Below are 17,133 nucleotides of genomic sequence, written 5' to 3'. Positions count from 1 at the left end.
TCTTCCATTGAAAACTATGAGGATAAACTGCTAGGATTCCAAGAACTGTAGATGGGCTTTCACTCATTCTGAAACGGTAAAAAACTGTTATGCAGTTTGTTTCACAAATACAAGATTTACACTTTTTTTTTTCATTTTGTAAGTCTGTTTAGAGAAGCTTTTGTGGTGGATTGGCCTTGTCTGGCTGCTAGAGGCTCCAAGAGGACAAGGAGAGAAAATAAGATGGAAAAGCTCATGGGCTGATATAAAAACAGGGAGGTTGTTCACCAATTACCACTGTAGGTAAAACAGACTCAGCCTAGAGGAATTAATTTAATTTACTGCCAGCTAAAATAGAGTTGGATTGTGAGAGGCAAAGACAAAACCTAAAATACCTCCGCGCTCCTCCTTTCTTTCCAGTCTCGACTTTACTTCTCCCCTCCTGACTCCTCTGCCTTGTCCAGCCACATGGCACAGGGCATCAGGCATGGGCTGGGACCAGTCCATAATAGCTCTCCTCTGTTACTCCCTCCTCCTCCAGCCTGAAGTCTTCCATGGGCCTCAGTCTTTCAGGAGAAGTACCTGCTCCCATGTGGTTTCTCCAGGGGCTGCATCTTCTGTCAGGAAAACCTTCCCTCACTTTGGGGCTGGCAAAGCCCATTTATTTTTGTAGCTCTGCATATCATGTAATCAGCTTGCTGTGTTCTACTTTATCACTTGCTCATCTTTGGCCATAAGTACCTGTAGTTACTGCCGTCTTCAGTGAACTGACTGGATTTAATCCTTGGATTTGATGCATGAAACAATAGCTTGTTTTCAGGGCAAATGATGCAGATTTTTGGAACATTAGTTTGGAAGACTGCCCTTTTTTCTTAATTTTCTATCCTTTTTTTTTAAGTAGAAGATCCTTTATATAGTCAGTGGCACAAGGGTTGCAATGATCCTTATCCACTTGCTTTCATTTCTCATTTTTTTCTCAACTTATGTTAATTATTCTGATTACGACAAAATTTTGAAACAGAATCATGGCAAATTCTGAGGCAGTTTTACAGGCTTTATTTCCATTATAAGCTAATTTATAATTAAATATTTAGTAGATAATAATGCTGCACTTAGCATGCCACTGTAACATTATACATTGTGTAATAAATTAGAATCAGACAAAAGCAACTTTGTATATACCATGTAGGTGAAAATGAGTTAAATGATGATCACAGAGCTAACTGTAAACTAACATCAACATAAAATGGCTGTCTTTCTATTTTAGCCCCAGAAGGGTCACATTTGGGGTTTAACTGTTAACATCTGGTTTTAAAAGCCATGCTTTTGGAACTGCTAAATTATGACTAGAAGAGTTTCCTGATGTACAACACCTTACATTACTTGTAAGTTGACTGTGTTTTCAAAACTCATCTGACACAGGGTGCTCGGTGCCCTTTCACTCAATTAAGGCCTTGGGTTTATTTGGTAGGAATCTGCATTTTTTTGTTTTCTTAGATGATCATTGCCAGCTAAAATCTATTTTTTGCCATATCTATGTTATAAATGTAGCTACAATGTTTTTTGGCTAAGAAAATCACCTTTTCCTCCTTGCTGCTATTTTGGTTTTATTTTTCTGTCCTTTTAAGTATATAACCTCTCCAGCATATATTTTAACAGTAATTACTATTCCTTAGCAATTCATCTTACTGAATAGCTGAAAGGTATGTGCTCTCTCAATCTTTTTTCCTTCTTTATTTCTGATAGCTTTCTGGATGGCTGACTTTAGCTGCCCAGTAATTTCCTTTTTCAATTTAAACATCGCATATTATTGTATTAAATGTCTGCAAAGATTCCTGTACTTCAAACAGCAAGGAAAGAGAGCATTGTTCAAGATTAATGTAGTATGGAGCAATTCTTAGGCTTCTGTTAATAAATATTTTGGGATGGCTAAGTTTAGCAAATACCATAAACGTCTCAAAAGGAAAAACTCCTTGTGCTTGCACAGCAAGTGACATGGCATAGTCGCAGTGACTCTTTCAAACAAAATGCTTGAATCTAATTATATAGTACAGAGGAGGAGAAATAGACATACACAGATTTAGAAATTGAAGAGTCACTTCTGTTTGGATTTAATTTGAAAGACAGCCAGTATAATCATACAGAGGACATGATACTATAGTCTGACCTATGCAGAGCATGACATTCAATGCGGATCTTAAACCTTTTAGTTCTGTTGTAGCAGCAAATTCCTACAAGGGTAGCAATATTCTCATCACTTGTGCTCAGGGCAAAAAAAATAGAGAACTTTTCTAGAGGTTGAATGTTAAGCTTCAGAATAGGTTGTTTCTTTAAAATAAGCAGGGGAGGAAAAAAGTGAAGGATTTGCAAATAAGGACTGCAGTGCCACATGATAATTACAAAAGCTGCTGGACGTGTTTTGTTTGCATTTAGGGCTTTAGTCTCTCACAGACAATCTGCCGTTGTTTTCTGCTGTGCACTGAGAGGCCTGGTAAGCCCATTTGTAAAGTGGTTTGTCATAGTGCATGTGAGTGTAGGCTTGGTAATGTCTTATGCTAATTATGCCTGAAGAGATGTAAAGCTCACCTAAAAGCATTTATCTTAAAAGAGAAAGGCAACCCTGAATCCACAAATGCCTTCTTTCTTTTCTGAGGAAAAAAACCTAAGCCCAAAGAAAAAACCTCAAATCAAGCAAAGGAAGTAGAGTTTTCTCTGAAGTAAGTTTTATTTGTCCATGTATCATCTCTGTTCCAAATGCAATAACTTTTGCTATGTGACAACAGAACAATCCAATTTTGTTGCTTTTCCAGCAGACTAGTTTCCTCATAATCCCTGATATTTGTCCTACTTTCTCCCTATTGTCTGTCTCTCAATTTTTTTTCCTCAACTTGTTGCCTCTCTCTCTTTTTCTCTTCACCCTTTGAACCTTTTTATCTGTTTGTCCATATCCTCTTGGACATTCATTCTTCTTGGCCACCTCATCTCACAAGTCTTCCCTTTTTCCCTGTATTCTTTTGTCTAACGAACTGAAGTAGTTAAGGGAAAGTTATTAAAGACAACAGGGCCAGAAGAGCCTGACCTCCAGTAAGCCAGTCGTATTTAAGCTGGGATAAACTGCTGGTTTTAGTATAATCACCTAAAAGTTACAGAGACAACCAGAATGAAACAGTCCTAACCTTATAAATATGTAGTCTACTGACCTGATTTCAGTGTAAAGTTAAAATTAATTATAAACTAGAGAGAAATACAAAGCAATGATTAAACTCAGATTATAGAAAGAGTAAATAGTACTGAAATAAAATATTCTGGAAAACCTCTCCCTGTGACTGTGGATGAGGGTGGAATTTTCTGCTTTGTCTGTTATGTCTGTTTTGGATTTAAATAACTGAAGTTGATTTGTTTGGCTGAGATCATTCTGCTGGCTGTGTTACATAATGTGAATTAAAAAAAGCTCAAAGATGGAGTCAGAAGAACATGCAAGGATCAAGTCAAAACTGAGAGGAACAGTAACTGAGCATAGAATGTTTATCACAGAGCTTGGTCAAAATGATCTTTGCAGTTCACAAAATGGGCACAGTCTTTGAACCCAGCAGAAGGCTGATGTAGCTGAAAGTTATTTTTTGATATACAGTGTGATCAGAGGTAGTTGTGCTTCCTGCAAACTTCATTTTTGTGTTTAGTGTTGTTACTTCAAATGTGGCTGAATATTGAGCAGATACCACTATGCAGGAAAGGTGATCCAAGTTTAGGCAACAGGAGATGGACCTCACCAGCTCTGGAAGCTGTTGCTATGGCAAAACTATCTTCTACCAAGCAGGGAATAAGAAAGTTCTATCCCCTAGTTGCTGATATTGTTCTCTTCCTTTTATACAAGGGATCTAGCTGACCATTGCATTTAACTCCTGACACACAGAGAAACCTGCAACACACAAATCCCTTACCTGATGTAAAAGATTGCTTTCTTCTATTGAACAAGCATGTGAGCCCAAGGCCAGCTCACGGTCCCTGTATTTGTACCACCATGGAGTAGGCATCCCTCTATTTCAGATAATAAAGAGGCAGAATTGTTGCCTCTTCCCCGAATAGCCTTAAGTTGTCACTGCACTATATGCCTTTTATTTGTTTAGGAACTACAAAGCCTGATTAGCTATCTGAGAATATACAGGTAAGTGCATAAGATCAGAATGGTTATCCTCATCTAGCAAAGTTCTGATCTCAGATTTTAACCTATTTTTGTAATAGTAGCTTCATCAGATAACGAAATGTCATTACTGTTTGATTTTTCAAAGTGTATTGTTCTGCACTGCTTTACATCATCTTACCTTATTGAAACTTCCCTCTTTCCTTGTGGGGTCTGCCAGTAGTATTGCAAATTCAGAACAGTAAACTTCTGATTAATACTGGCTATAAATTGGCTGTCAACTGTTTAGATCAGTTTAAAAATTGCAATATTCTTACACTGGCACAAAACTCCTAGTGCATTTTCCTGCCCTGTTTTCCTTTTCCTTATCTTTTAAATCTTCCGTATTCAGACCCACAGTTGTCTAACCCTTTCTCAGTCTCCCATAGTCTTTGCTTTCCTAAAGCACTTTTCCTTACCAAAAACATTGTTTCCCCCAGTTTTTTTTTAAATAAATCTGAAATATCCACTCAAATTTATTGTAGAACACTGATATTCTCTCTTCCCCTTCCTCAAATCTTCCATCCCAGATTTACTGAGATTCCTTTGTGCTCGAGCTTGCTAGCACAGATAGCACAGACTTAATCAACTTAGCCTCAGACTCTGCACCTGGAGCGAAAGGTGGGAGAATTAAAAGAAAGGACCGTGGACATCTCAGAAGGTAGGATCAACAAAGGTGAAATTTAAAATAAAGCCAAACAACAAAAAGCCAAAAAACCTGTGTCATCCTTTTGGTAAGGGAGTAAATGCAAATCAGGTGTTGCGCCAGCTCTTACAGTATGTTGTGTTTCCTCAGGATAGTCTGGTAGCTTTTTCATATGATGAGATCAGGTTGCTGGTCCATGTAAGGTAGAATGTTGTACAAATAAAGTGTGTGTTTCATTTAAATATGTAAGAAGTTGCTGTGATGATATCAGTGGGAAGAATCTGCTTTCTGTAATTATAAGGATTCCATGCATTTACATTCATAACAAAAAGTCAGGCTTAAGTATTTGTAATTATGTGCAGAAAACTATAAACTTAAGGATCAATCTGGGATAGATGGTGAAACCTGAATATATATAACATGTATAAGGCATAATTCTATTTGATGCTTTGTCAAAACCCTTACTGGGTAGTAGTGATTGTTGCAAAATACTAAAGGTACCATATAGTGCTCAACACTCTCCAAGCATGATAAGTTCTGTCCAGCTAAATTTACACCATGGTGCTTTTTTTATTTTGAAAGCTAAATATTTCACAAATATTAATTCGTGAATTTTGCTCTTTCACTGAGAATTTATTTTCTTTAATTGAGACTTTTCTTTTGTTTTCTTAAGAAAAGTTAAAACATGCAGGATCAGTCTGGTGGAGGTTTGTGATGATTTTGTTTAAGCTTGCATTCCCATGTTTATCCAGATTCTGTTCAGTGCTGTTATCTGTATGTGATTTTAAAAAGGTGTTTGTAACAGATCAGAAACCATTTCACATCTTTGTGCTCAGCCTCAGGCCTCAGGAGGGCTGTCCCAGACAGTGGTGGTGAGTTAGGGCTGTGTGTGGAGCTGCCCAGGCACAGGAGGAAGAATATGCTTGGTGCCAGTCTCCTCTCACTGTATCACTCTCAAATTAGACGCCTAATTTCACAATCTAGTTGCAAGGCTCTGACATCCTTATTCTAGGCTTTGTGTGGACTTGGGAGTGTGGGAGCTCTAAGCAAAACTCAGCAGCCAGAACTTCTCAGCATAGGAGTTGGTGGGGATCAGAGAAAAGTTGTGTCTAAGCAGAGTTCATGTTCATAAATTCTGATTCTCTGAGAATGGGAAGATGATCAATCCAAGAGGTCAGAGAAGATTTCTGTCAAGCTGCATGGCAGAGATCACTGCAATGAGATGATCCTGCAGTATGTCAAAAGTATGCTTTTTTCTTCTCTCAAACATTTTGTTCATCCAAACAGGATTTTGGACATCCAACAGATCCAAATGTGCTGCACATGGTCCCTTATGTTCTCTTGGCAGTTTGTTACATCATCCATAAAAATCTTTGTCTTAACATGATTGTCGTTCTGCTGTATTCAGTCCATTCCCACTAGGAGTATTCCTGAACTGCCAGCCATTCTCTGTTGCTTTCCATCACTGTTTACACACCCAGTGATAATCCTCCTCTTCCTCACAGCCCCTGAGTTTTTGCATCATGCTTCATAGTGCTCTGTTAGTCTCAGCTCCACTGTCTCTTCCTGTGGATCCAAGCAGTGTCTGTAAGCTTTGCTAGTTTCCTGTGTCCATTTTTTCCCTCTGAAATTGCCTCTGCAGACAGAGGTGCCCAGAACAGATCTCCTGGTGACCCCATGCTCCTGGTGGCTGTCAAGGCCAGTATGTTCCTCTCATTAACTCAACAATGATAGGCATTGTACAGGTTGGGAACCTCAAACACATGTTTTAGGTAGACAACCTCTCAAACCCATCCATGATTAAAGATAGTCTGGTTCTGAGCATGTCTATATTTTTACTGCTGTTTGTAAATATGTAAGTGGATAAACAGATTTGTCTCTGTTTTATGAATAGCAACTAAAACTTTATTCCAGTCCTGACTGTGAAGCTGTTTCATCCCATTTACCTTATTTTGCCAGATTTCTGTAATGTAAAAAAAAAAAAGATTTGTGTTCCGTGTGTATCTGTAACTATAGGAACCATAAAGTGATTAAGAGGAGTAAAGCTTCTGTGGCTCATCAAGACAGCCAAATGTTTAAATAGATATACAAAACTTTTTAGGTTTTTTTTAAGAAGGTTAGAAGAACCCACAGAAATTATCTGTGAGCTAATTCCTAGGGTAACTTAATGGTCTATGAAGAATGGAGATTGATGTTACAGAAAATGTGACTAGCAATTCATGGATACTATGTTATCAGAAAGAATGGAAGGAAATTCAGGCAAGAGAAAGTTGAGAAATAATCTAATCTATGAGGAAAGAGACCAGAGCGATAGTCTTGCTTTAGAAGATCACAGCCGTAACTATGATAATGTAGTTTTGTAGTATTTTTTAAGTATCATGTGTTAAGTAATTTCTTTGTGTAGCAGATTTAGAAAAGAACTTGCAGGAGAATATTTAAATTACTGTATTTAAATGTGCTGTTGTGAATTTTTAGACACTACTGCCTTCACCACTTGTGATTCTGCTTTCTTCCTTGAACTCCAAAGATATTCTCAGAGAAGTACATGTGGCTGGAGCATGACTGTGTGCTGTTTTAGAGATGATATTTCTTATTGTTACTTTGGAGTTGTTTAAGTGTCTGAGTTCCAGCACTCTAGGATTCCTCTAGATAATGTTTAATTTTTTGTGTAAGTTGTCATCAACTTTCTGAAAGATTGGCAGCAGTAGCTGAGAGATTTTGGCAGAAGGGCATGTGAAGAAAGTCAGGTGTTTTTTCTTTCCCTTTTTAATCTTAAAATGGCTAGTAACACTGTTGCTAACAGCAATGGCAACAAAATTAGCATGAAATGCCTTTTTGGTGTTAGCTCCTTGAATCACTGCTCCACAGCATCTTCTCCCCCTCCTATAGGCAGTTTTTTAGCTGTGGATTTAAGAACCTAGGCCAGGAAAATGATTAGGACCAGTATGTGAACTGTGTGCTCAGTTGCCTAAAAGGCATCCAATGCCATTTTTCATGCCCTGTGTACGTAAGGCACATACATATGACTGGCACATGGGATCTAACTCCTGTGGCAGCAAGGTGGGATATGCTGACTTACAGCTAAAGCCACTAGGCTATCAGTAGACATAGGATTTTTTTATTTCATTGTTTCTATGTGAAAGTGAGTAGACTCTCTTTGGCTGGAGACCTAAATACCTGCCATGCCTACACTCATTTCAGTGTAGACAGAAACAGTTTAGGCATTGTACTTGAATCCTTATTTGTACACATAGAATCTCATTTGAGAATGTAACATCCCAGGCAAGCAGAAAAAGAGGTGCAGTCTCTTGTGCAAGTGGCGCAGTCTCTTGTGCAAGTGGAAAGTTCTGGTAAGGCAGACTTCTAAACATCCCTCCTGGAAGTTCTCAGTCAAGCTTGTAAATGGCACCACATGCTTTAAGGCAACAGGAATTCTATGAGCAGCCTCATTTGCTATGAACATGTCTTGTTGATTCTGTGACACCAAAAACTATTGCACTAATGAAATATTTGTAGGGCTTTTATAGAACTGCATGTTTTATGTAACTTTTAAGAAGATAATTACCTGGAAACTTCGATGCCTGTGCAAAATTTGATTGCATTTGTCCAGTGGAGTAGCACATTGTTGTAGGGTGCAGGCAGAAAATAGAAAAGAACCCAATTAGCTGTCTGCAAAATCTTCCTTTTCTTGCCAAACTGGAATAAAAATATCTAGCTGAAAACCTAAGTTCTGGTGAAAATCTGCTCTGGAAGAAGCAGATTCTATAGGAATGGAAGAACAGAGAGTATTAAATTAAAATGGCTTTGTTGCCACTGTCCTGAAATGGCTGAGCCCTGTATGTTTGATGACCATCAGCATGGGCAAAGTGGTCCTCTCCCTGATTGGAGAGGTGGGCAGCAGCAAACTGCATGGTCCTGTTGAACCCTTCAGTTTGGAGGAGAGGCTTTACGAAAATCAGAACCTAGACTTCTCAGCTACTTCTTTACTAATAAATTAAACATTATCTGGGACTATTCCTCAGTTTTAGAGTAGCAGTGTGAGTAAACTGAAACAAGGCTACTTGAAACACTCTTGGTCTTCTGCCTTTAGCATTTTCTGATCAACTTTTCCTGGGAGATGGGGAGTTGGAGTGTTCTGTGGTGCACCTCCAGGAAGCACCCAGTTTGGAGTCACCTTGCTTTGAAATAGAACAAAGGTCCTGGCACAAAATTAATTTATGTCATTTGGCTTCAGTGCTCAAAAATGCTTCTGTGTAAGTCTACTGTGCCAGTATTGGTGTCATTTCAAGATGCAATTTATTGGGAGATGCTGAGACAGTGCTGTAGGCAAAACATACCTTTATCCCAATTTGCCTGTTTCTGGTCACATGATTTCACTACTCATCATTCCCTCTGTGAAAAAAATAGATGTGACAGAGAATGAAACCAGTTTAAGAAAATACAGATAAGTTTCTGCAATATTTTTAAATACAAGTGGCTCCTGGGACAACCTGGCCATCAAGGAAGGGTATACATGTGATTATGTGGCACAGGGAACCTTCCTGTGAGCAAGAAGGGGAGTGAACAAACCCAGATAGGAAGGAGAATAAGAGAGGAGGGAGTTGGGGAGAAGACCTTCTGTTTTGCTGAGCAGGAGCTATTGGATGCACCCAGCTGTCTGTACATTTTGAAAAATATATTTAATGGAAACTTGGACTCACCACCACACTTTCATTAGAAAGGCAGAGTTGCTTATTTATTAAGATTTTTGACTAATGTAAGTATTCAAGTAGATTTTCAGCTTTATTTATTTATATTCTAATGGAGGGAAGTAATTGTGACATTTTAGCTAGGTTTTTATTACAGAAATCATTTTGATATAGCAGAAGAGATAAATGCAATGCTGTATAATAATTTCACTGTTTGCTGCATTTTTTGTTATCTTAGAAACATTAAGTAATGCATAATCTAACTTAATTTTTGTGAATGAAAATTTTGCAGGAACTAATTGTTAGTGTTTCTTCTCTTTGACTTTCATGAGATGACTTGTAGGGCGGTGGCAGAGCTCTGCTGAAGTTAATGGTGCCTCAGGCAGTGAGGAGGGTCTGCCTAATTAGATCTGTCTGAAATAACTAGTGTCTTCCAAAAGTGTGTAGAAGAATTGTAAATTAAATCAATAACCTGAAAAAATGCTGTGTGTACACCGTACAGTAGGGAAATAATTCAGATAGTGTGAAGGTTCAGTAAGGAATAGCTTGTGGCCTGCTCTGTTAGCACACTTGCTACCTAATCTGCTGCAAAGGGATGAAGCAGGATCCATGGGAATCATCCTAACTGTGGGATTTCAGTTTCTAAACTCAGGAAGCATAAAGGAGTATGGTCCTTATGGACCCTCCTCAGAATCCAGGCTTGGGTGAAGGATTTGGGGAACTTGCTGTGACCTCAGTCTGAGTTTTGCCTGGCATGTGTCACATAAATTTGGTATAGCTTTTGTACCCCCCACAATGCGACTTTAGCCTCCCAGTGCATGTTTGGAAGTTTCCAAATTGGTATTTGAAAAAAAGCCTTTTTTCTGCATTCTAAAATGCAGGTCTGAAATACGTAATTGTGTAGAATTGTTCTTATTTTTGTAACTGAAAATGCTTTTTCTGTGTTTATATATATATTACTTACTATGGGCTCTTTCAAGTTGGAATTTCATGTTGTGTTAGTACAGGAATACTGTTCCTCCTCATTGCGGATCACATTCAGCAGTACCTGTAAGAGTAAGTTTGAGGAATATTTTTTCTGTGAATGAAATACTCTATATTCCACATGAAGGCAAGCATGGGATCCTTCTAGCATGTTTTCACGCAGCCTGTGAAGTTTCCACATGAATCTGTGTGGGAACTGTTGACCCACCTGTGCTGAGTCCTGTGTGTGCCACTGGTGTTTTTTGTTATGCAGCAGTAAAGCCCAGAACCCTTTGCTATGCTGTGAAAATGCACCTTTTTCCAGAGCCATGCATATGAACCCTTTGAATGAAGAACACCCTTTTAGTGGTTCTCTTTAATAGCTTCACGTGTGAAATTGCATTGACATGTGCAAGGATGCAATAAACCAGAAACAAACCCAGAAACAAAAACCAGACTCTGGATGTCTTGAACGACTTAATGCAGCACTTCATCAGAGCTCACTGTCCAGAGGAGAGTAAACAGAAACTATTTTTGAAGTGACTGGCCAGAGTAAAATTGTCTAACATTCTTCATTTTACTGATGCATCGCGTGGAGGTCCAGAAGCCACATTAGAGAGCTGTAATCCTTCATCAGAGCATTTGTTTGGTTGCCTAACATCTGTGGATTGTTAAGATAAGTTATTACACAGACCTGCTTTAGTTTAGATTAGTTTGGACCACATCCCAGTATATTCAATCAGGATATAGTTCCTGCATGCTGCTAAATTGCTTGCTCCACATCCTTCTCTAAAAATGTTTTTCAATATACACTTTTGTCACTAAAACTCTTCTGTCACCTCAATTTTTGATTTTTTTTTCTCTTAAAGAAGAGCTTTTATTTTTTTTTCCTTTTGGATCAAATAGATCTCAAGGCAACTGTAGCATTTTTTAATTCCTGAAGAGATTCCTAAACAGAGATGGTAGTATAGCTTCTATGTGAGTATAATACAGATTTCCTATGTGTATAATCTGTGGTGATTGGTACGTATTGTGTCCAAGATGCAGAGTTTAAAAATAGCTGTATGAAAATGGGTTTGTATTTGCTTGTATAGTATTTCTTCTTAGAGTATTCTGTATTTTTTCGGAGTCTCTTTGTGCATTAGCTATTCTTATTTGTTTGTATCTCATAATATTTTGCATAAAATTAATTACAGTTTCAAAGTTGATTATGTAAATTAACAGTATTTTCTTGAAGTTTTTTACATAATTTATACATATTTTAAATTATTGAATACATTAAGTTGTGAAGGAAGTATGTTACATACATACATATGTATGCAATTTAATTAGGATAATTTCCTTTTACTTTAGTATTCCTTGTCCTTTAAGCAAACTCTAGTTTATTAATTTTTTTATTAACACCTTTTTTTACATTTCTTGGAAACTGATAAAATACAGGTAATGTATTTTTATTTTTTGTTACTGACTTTGGTTTATAGCACTGGCATAGATTTTATACACAGACACATTTGCATGGACACTTGCTGTCTAATGAGCTAACAGCTGTGGCAGATCCTATAAAAGCATTTTAATATGTAGCATTTTTTCTTTGAGTCTTGCTGTTTTTTTGAATATCTGTAATAATAATCTGATAGACTAAAAGTCTATACTATTTAGAAAAGGAAGTCTAATAAAGTGAATTGCTGGTTTTCGAGGTGTACTAGATGGAATAAATTACACGTTTTGTAATCAAGGGCTTTTTTTTTTTTTTAATAGGTCTACTATTTATCTCTGTCGTTGCTGTTTCTATTATCCTACTGAGTGTTATTTGTTTTCATCATGATATATGTTTATCCCCCTGCTGGAAGAACTGTAGCTTTTGATTAAGATTGGTTATTTTTTAATTAATGTATTAGTAGATACTTCATTATGTTTCTTAAATAGAAGGAATATAGCAGTCATCTTTTGATAAAATCAACAATCCTGACAGAGGGTAAAGAGTTGGATGTCTTCGCTGTGTGGTTTGGTCAAACAGTGAGGAAATGCACTTGGAAGTTCTGATGTAGTTTTCAGACCTAAAAAGATAGTCTATTCTAGAGTGTTCTAAATAAATGTTAATTATTTTAAATATGTACAATGCCTGAAGTTTTCATTGTGCCTTGTTAGCCACTACCTCCACAGGCCAGAGACTAAAAGAGCTCAGTAACAAAACTTTGTCCTGTTTCAATTTCTTCCATGAAGTGTTTTTTACCTCTTCTTTTTAATTTTAAGCGCTGTATAATTTTGTGACTGTTACATTATTCCTATGTTTATACAAAATAATTCAAGTGTATTTTTCCTTCCAACTTTTATCATCCTTCTTGGCCTCATTGCAATTTCGCCCATTCCTATATACTTTCCATATTAAATTAAGAGATTTTATCATTTTCTTTACCATTTTCCTTAATAATAATCAGCTTTGTTTCCTCTCATCTCTATTTCTATTTCTGATAAAATATATCTCTTCTATATCCTTCTATTCATACATTTTGCCTAGTTTTTCTTCTTTCTGAAAACTGCTTTTTTCTTTGTCTCAATTTTTTCTTAAATTTTCACATACTTTAGTCTTGATTAACCATTTATTTTTCACTGGTGAGTTGCTCCTGTGCATAAGACTGTCTCTACAGCATACAGGCTGGAAACATAAAGTGTTGCTTTAATGTGTGTGCTCCTATATATCTGTGTGTAAGGAATTAACCCCCCCAATTTTTTAAAAAAACCTCTAGGGATCACAGTCTCTGCACACTGCTTAATTGTGATTTACAGGGACACGTTTTTTTATTTGCAGCTGTAACTCAAAGAGATAATGACGATAATTTGCAAGTAGTACAAAATATGTACTTTGGCATTCTTTTCATTGGTGTAATTAGTTTTCTCTTAGTAGATTTCTTAAGGTTTTACTTTACACCTCTAAATAGTTGCAGTAGGTAGAGCTAAAATCATTCACGATACATAATGAATTTATTTGCAGTATAATGCGGTGTTACTTAATGTGAGAAAGTTTAATCACAAGAAAATAGTGTGTCTATTTTCTGTGACCACAGAGGCTGAGAGTTAGCTGGGCAGGACACTGCTCCATGAGGTACAAGTCCTGTTTACAGTCTGGGGGGCTTGTCTGTCCTGGCAACGATCCACACCATTGGAGAAAACCCAACCCACCCCCCTCTGCATCAACTACCCCAACGAGCACTGGTCATGTTGTCGGTGTGTGTTCAGAGAAGAACTAGGGCTGGGCTGAGGGAGGATTGCCACAGGTAGGATGGATGTATATTGACAACACATTTTGGAGAAGCTCGCATAGCATGTGCCTGTAGGATGCTTGGCTCTAGCCAGTGGAGAAGCATGTTCTGGGTCCTGTCATGAGCACCAGCATCACTAGTTCAGAGAGCGAGAGGTCGTACCTGCTCTGCAGTAGTGAGCATGCATTCCAGGCTCTGGGAGGTGGCGGCACTGACTCTTCTTCTTGTCTTCAACTAGGTTATGTGGGTATGCAATTTATGTCGAAAGCAACAAGAAATCCTAACGAAATCTGGAGCGTGGTTTTTTGGGAGCGGACCGCAGCCCTCACCCAGTCAGGACGGGACACTGAGTGATACGGCAACCGGCGCGAGCTCGGATGCACCAAGAGAAAAGAAAGCAAGGCTTCAGGAGCGATCGAGGTCACAGACTCCCTTAAGTACAGCAGCTGCCTCGGCACAGGAAATCTCCTCTTCCAGTGTGCAGCCTGACCGTAGGAAAGGAGCAGAAGTGTCGCAGCCGGCTATGGGCCCGGACCAAAAGCAAGCTTCAAGGTCTAGAAGTGAACCTCCAAAGGAGAGGTAATGCTTTCTGTCTAGATAGAGCCTAAAATTATAAATGCTAGCTCAGCTGGGCCTTCTGTATGTTTACTACTGTGCAAAAACAGAGTAAATTGATTTTGCTGACCAGGGAAGGATAAATTTTTGCTAGCAAATACATTGTCTATTTTGGTCTGTGCAACAAAAATGAGGAAAAAAATGTATTTTATGGACATTCCCATATATTTCAATGCATTTGGTGTACGCTTTTAATATAGAAATGTAGGTTACTTTTAAATTTTAAATTTGACTGATATATAAAAGGTATTAAACAAAGAGCAAGACTTTAGCTTTCTCGAATTTTTAAAGGAACACTCTCCTGAAAAATCCACATCTATGCAATCAGAAAACACACCCTGTGGAATCCTTTCAGATAATCTTATGTTTTATCTCTTCATCAATATTTCCAATTTTATTGTTAAAAACAATACAGTTAAAAGACCTCATTCACATGTGCAAAGTTAACATTAATGTAGAACAGCAATAGTATCATCCTGAATTCAGAACAAGTTGTTTGCAAGAATAAAGCAACCAGAAGCAAACTTTTTTAAGTGAGTAAATGAGGTAATTCCTGAGCTGCATTGTGTGTGATGAATGGGTTGAGGAATAGCAAATAGGAGAGGCTAATGCTGTGAAGCAATTGCTGTTCTTTTGGCTGCTGCCTGGCAGATGGCAGAGCAGTTGAGGAGGGAACCTGTGACAGCTAAACAGGAGTCTGCCATAGAAAATTCTCCAGATTCTGGCCAGAATGGTTGACTATTTCTTTTCCCCTAGCTTTTGGAGCTGAAACTGGATGATGAGCTGTGGCTAGTAACTTACTCTGTGGGTGGGATCTGTCTGGGTTTAACTGTATCAAATTCAGGTTAATGTTATATATATGTATTGTGTAAATGAACACATGATGCCCTCCTCTAATTCTGTTGACTTTTGTTCCCCAACACAGGAAAGGCCCCTAGGGCAGTTGTAACTTTCAGGGCAGCAAAACACTTTAGATTTCTGCTTTGTTGCCCAAAAGTGAGATGTTCATATTAGTTATACAGAATTAGTGTTCTTTACTTGTCACTTAGAATTTCAGATGAATTTCCAGGCATTCTGATTGAAGACCATCTATAGTAAGCTCAGGTCACATTAATTGCCAAAAAAATCAGGAGGAGCAGGAGATGGGGGAAAAAAAAGGAGATTTGTGGAGCTTAATGTGGCTAATGTCCAACTTTGTTCTTTGTGAGAATCTTTGATATGTAATCCAAAGATGTGTCAGTTTTGGAAGGGAAGACTCAGTGCCACAAAACAAAGTCCTAGTGACTTTGTCCCAGTGTGCATTCTTCTCAAGTACTGTATGGCTGTGTTCAGCCTTCTTCAAAATCAGTTGATTCATATGTGAACTGCTAAATGAAAGGGCAACTGGAATGATGAGAGAAATAAAAATATCTAGTATATGAGAATTTTATGATTATTTGGCTTGCCTATTTTCCCAAAGCAGAATATGAAAAAGAAAAAAAAAGAAATCTTCATGCTGCCTCATTATTTATTGTTTTGTACTTATATCTGCATGGAAAATAAGCTTCTCATCCTCTTTTATTGCTGGAGAAAGGAATGCCGTTAATTGATCTCAAGGAATCAACTTGCTTCCTTTACATGCCTATGAAATGGGCACTTCTTTTTAAAGTTTCAGTAACATAAATCCAACTGGTTTAAATATTATTTCCAGATATATATTATCATTTCCATTTTTTTATATCTATATTACTTCTTTTTTTAATATTAATGTGGTGGATACTCCATTTGGTGGTACTTATATCTATGCTGTCAGGGCACTTGAAGTGAATTGTGTGGTTAGTCTGTAACTCTCATGACTGCTGCCAGAAAAATGGAGAACATATTCCAGTACTCTGTCATAATGCTGCAGTTACTACAAAGACAACTTTGGGTCTTCTTACTTATGTGGGTAAATTATCTCTATCCATGTCAATATATATATATAGATATATTTTAATCATTAATTGGACCATTCATAATTTATGTTTTTGTGGACTCTGGAAGTTGTTTACTATTGGAAAATAAAATTGAGATGGAAGTACTAATAGATTTAATTTGTGTAATGGATTCAGTATTTTCTGTTTTACCATAGCTTACCCTGGTTTTGAATTTGTTTTCCATAACTGTACGCAAGTATTTCTATTTTCCATTCAATTCTTTGTATTACTGTACTCCTTTTCATTGTAGGAAGAAGGCAGTGTTGGTTTCTGACCAGAATGGCAAAGGTGTAAAGAGTGAGCGTAAGCGTGTGCCAAAATCCTCACTTCCAAAAGAAGGACCAACAGATGACAGGGAGCGCAAAGAGCGTCATGAAGGTAGAAGGCTGGAGAAAGGCAAGTCACAGGATTACCCAGACTTGCCAGAGAAACTTGAGGAAGGCAAAGTGCCTGATGATGAAAAACAAAGGAAGGAAGATGAGTATCATACCCGTTACAGGAGTGACCCCAATCTGGCAAGATATCCTGTAAAACCACACCCTGAGGAGCAGCAGATGCGCATGCACGCCAAAGTTTCTAAAGCACGGCACGAGAGAAGACACAGTGATGTAGCTTTGCCACACACAGAAATGGAGGAAGCGGAGGTACCTGAGAATAAATTAGGAAAACGCTCACAATTACAGGGAACTCAGGACAGAAAATCTCTTGTGGAAACTCAGAGGTCGTACTCTATAGACAGAACAGGTGATGTAAGAATTTCTGTTTCTAAACAATTAACTAATCATAGCCCACCAACTCCCAGGCATAGTCCAGTTCCTATAGAAACACGTAGAATACAAGAACCACG

The 17,133-nt window shown here is 37.8% G+C and overlaps 1 protein-coding gene across 1 annotated transcript in view; it reads left to right on the top strand.

The window, feature by feature from the left end:
• The window catches only part of LOC310907424 (regulating synaptic membrane exocytosis protein 1-like), a gene marked incomplete at both ends in the record, with an annotated part of 145,000 nt that extends 127,871 nt beyond the window's left edge, over positions 1 to 17,129 (top strand). Inside the window, 3 exon segments of the mRNA XM_083857639.1 lie at positions 13,955 to 14,295; positions 16,537 to 17,110; positions 17,112 to 17,129. Of these exon segments, the coding sequence (XP_083713765.1) occupies positions 13,955 to 14,295; positions 16,537 to 17,110; positions 17,112 to 17,129 (933 nt within the window).
• Positions 17,130 to 17,133: the final 4 nt, after the last annotated feature.

Source organism: Zosterops lateralis, assembly GCF_965231275.1.
Source record: "Zosterops lateralis genome assembly, chromosome: 3".
In the NCBI taxonomy this organism is placed as follows: domain Eukaryota; kingdom Metazoa; phylum Chordata; class Aves; order Passeriformes; family Zosteropidae; genus Zosterops; species Zosterops lateralis.
Note: the sequence above shows the minus strand (reverse complement) of the source record. Positions and strands in the feature narration are given on the sequence as shown.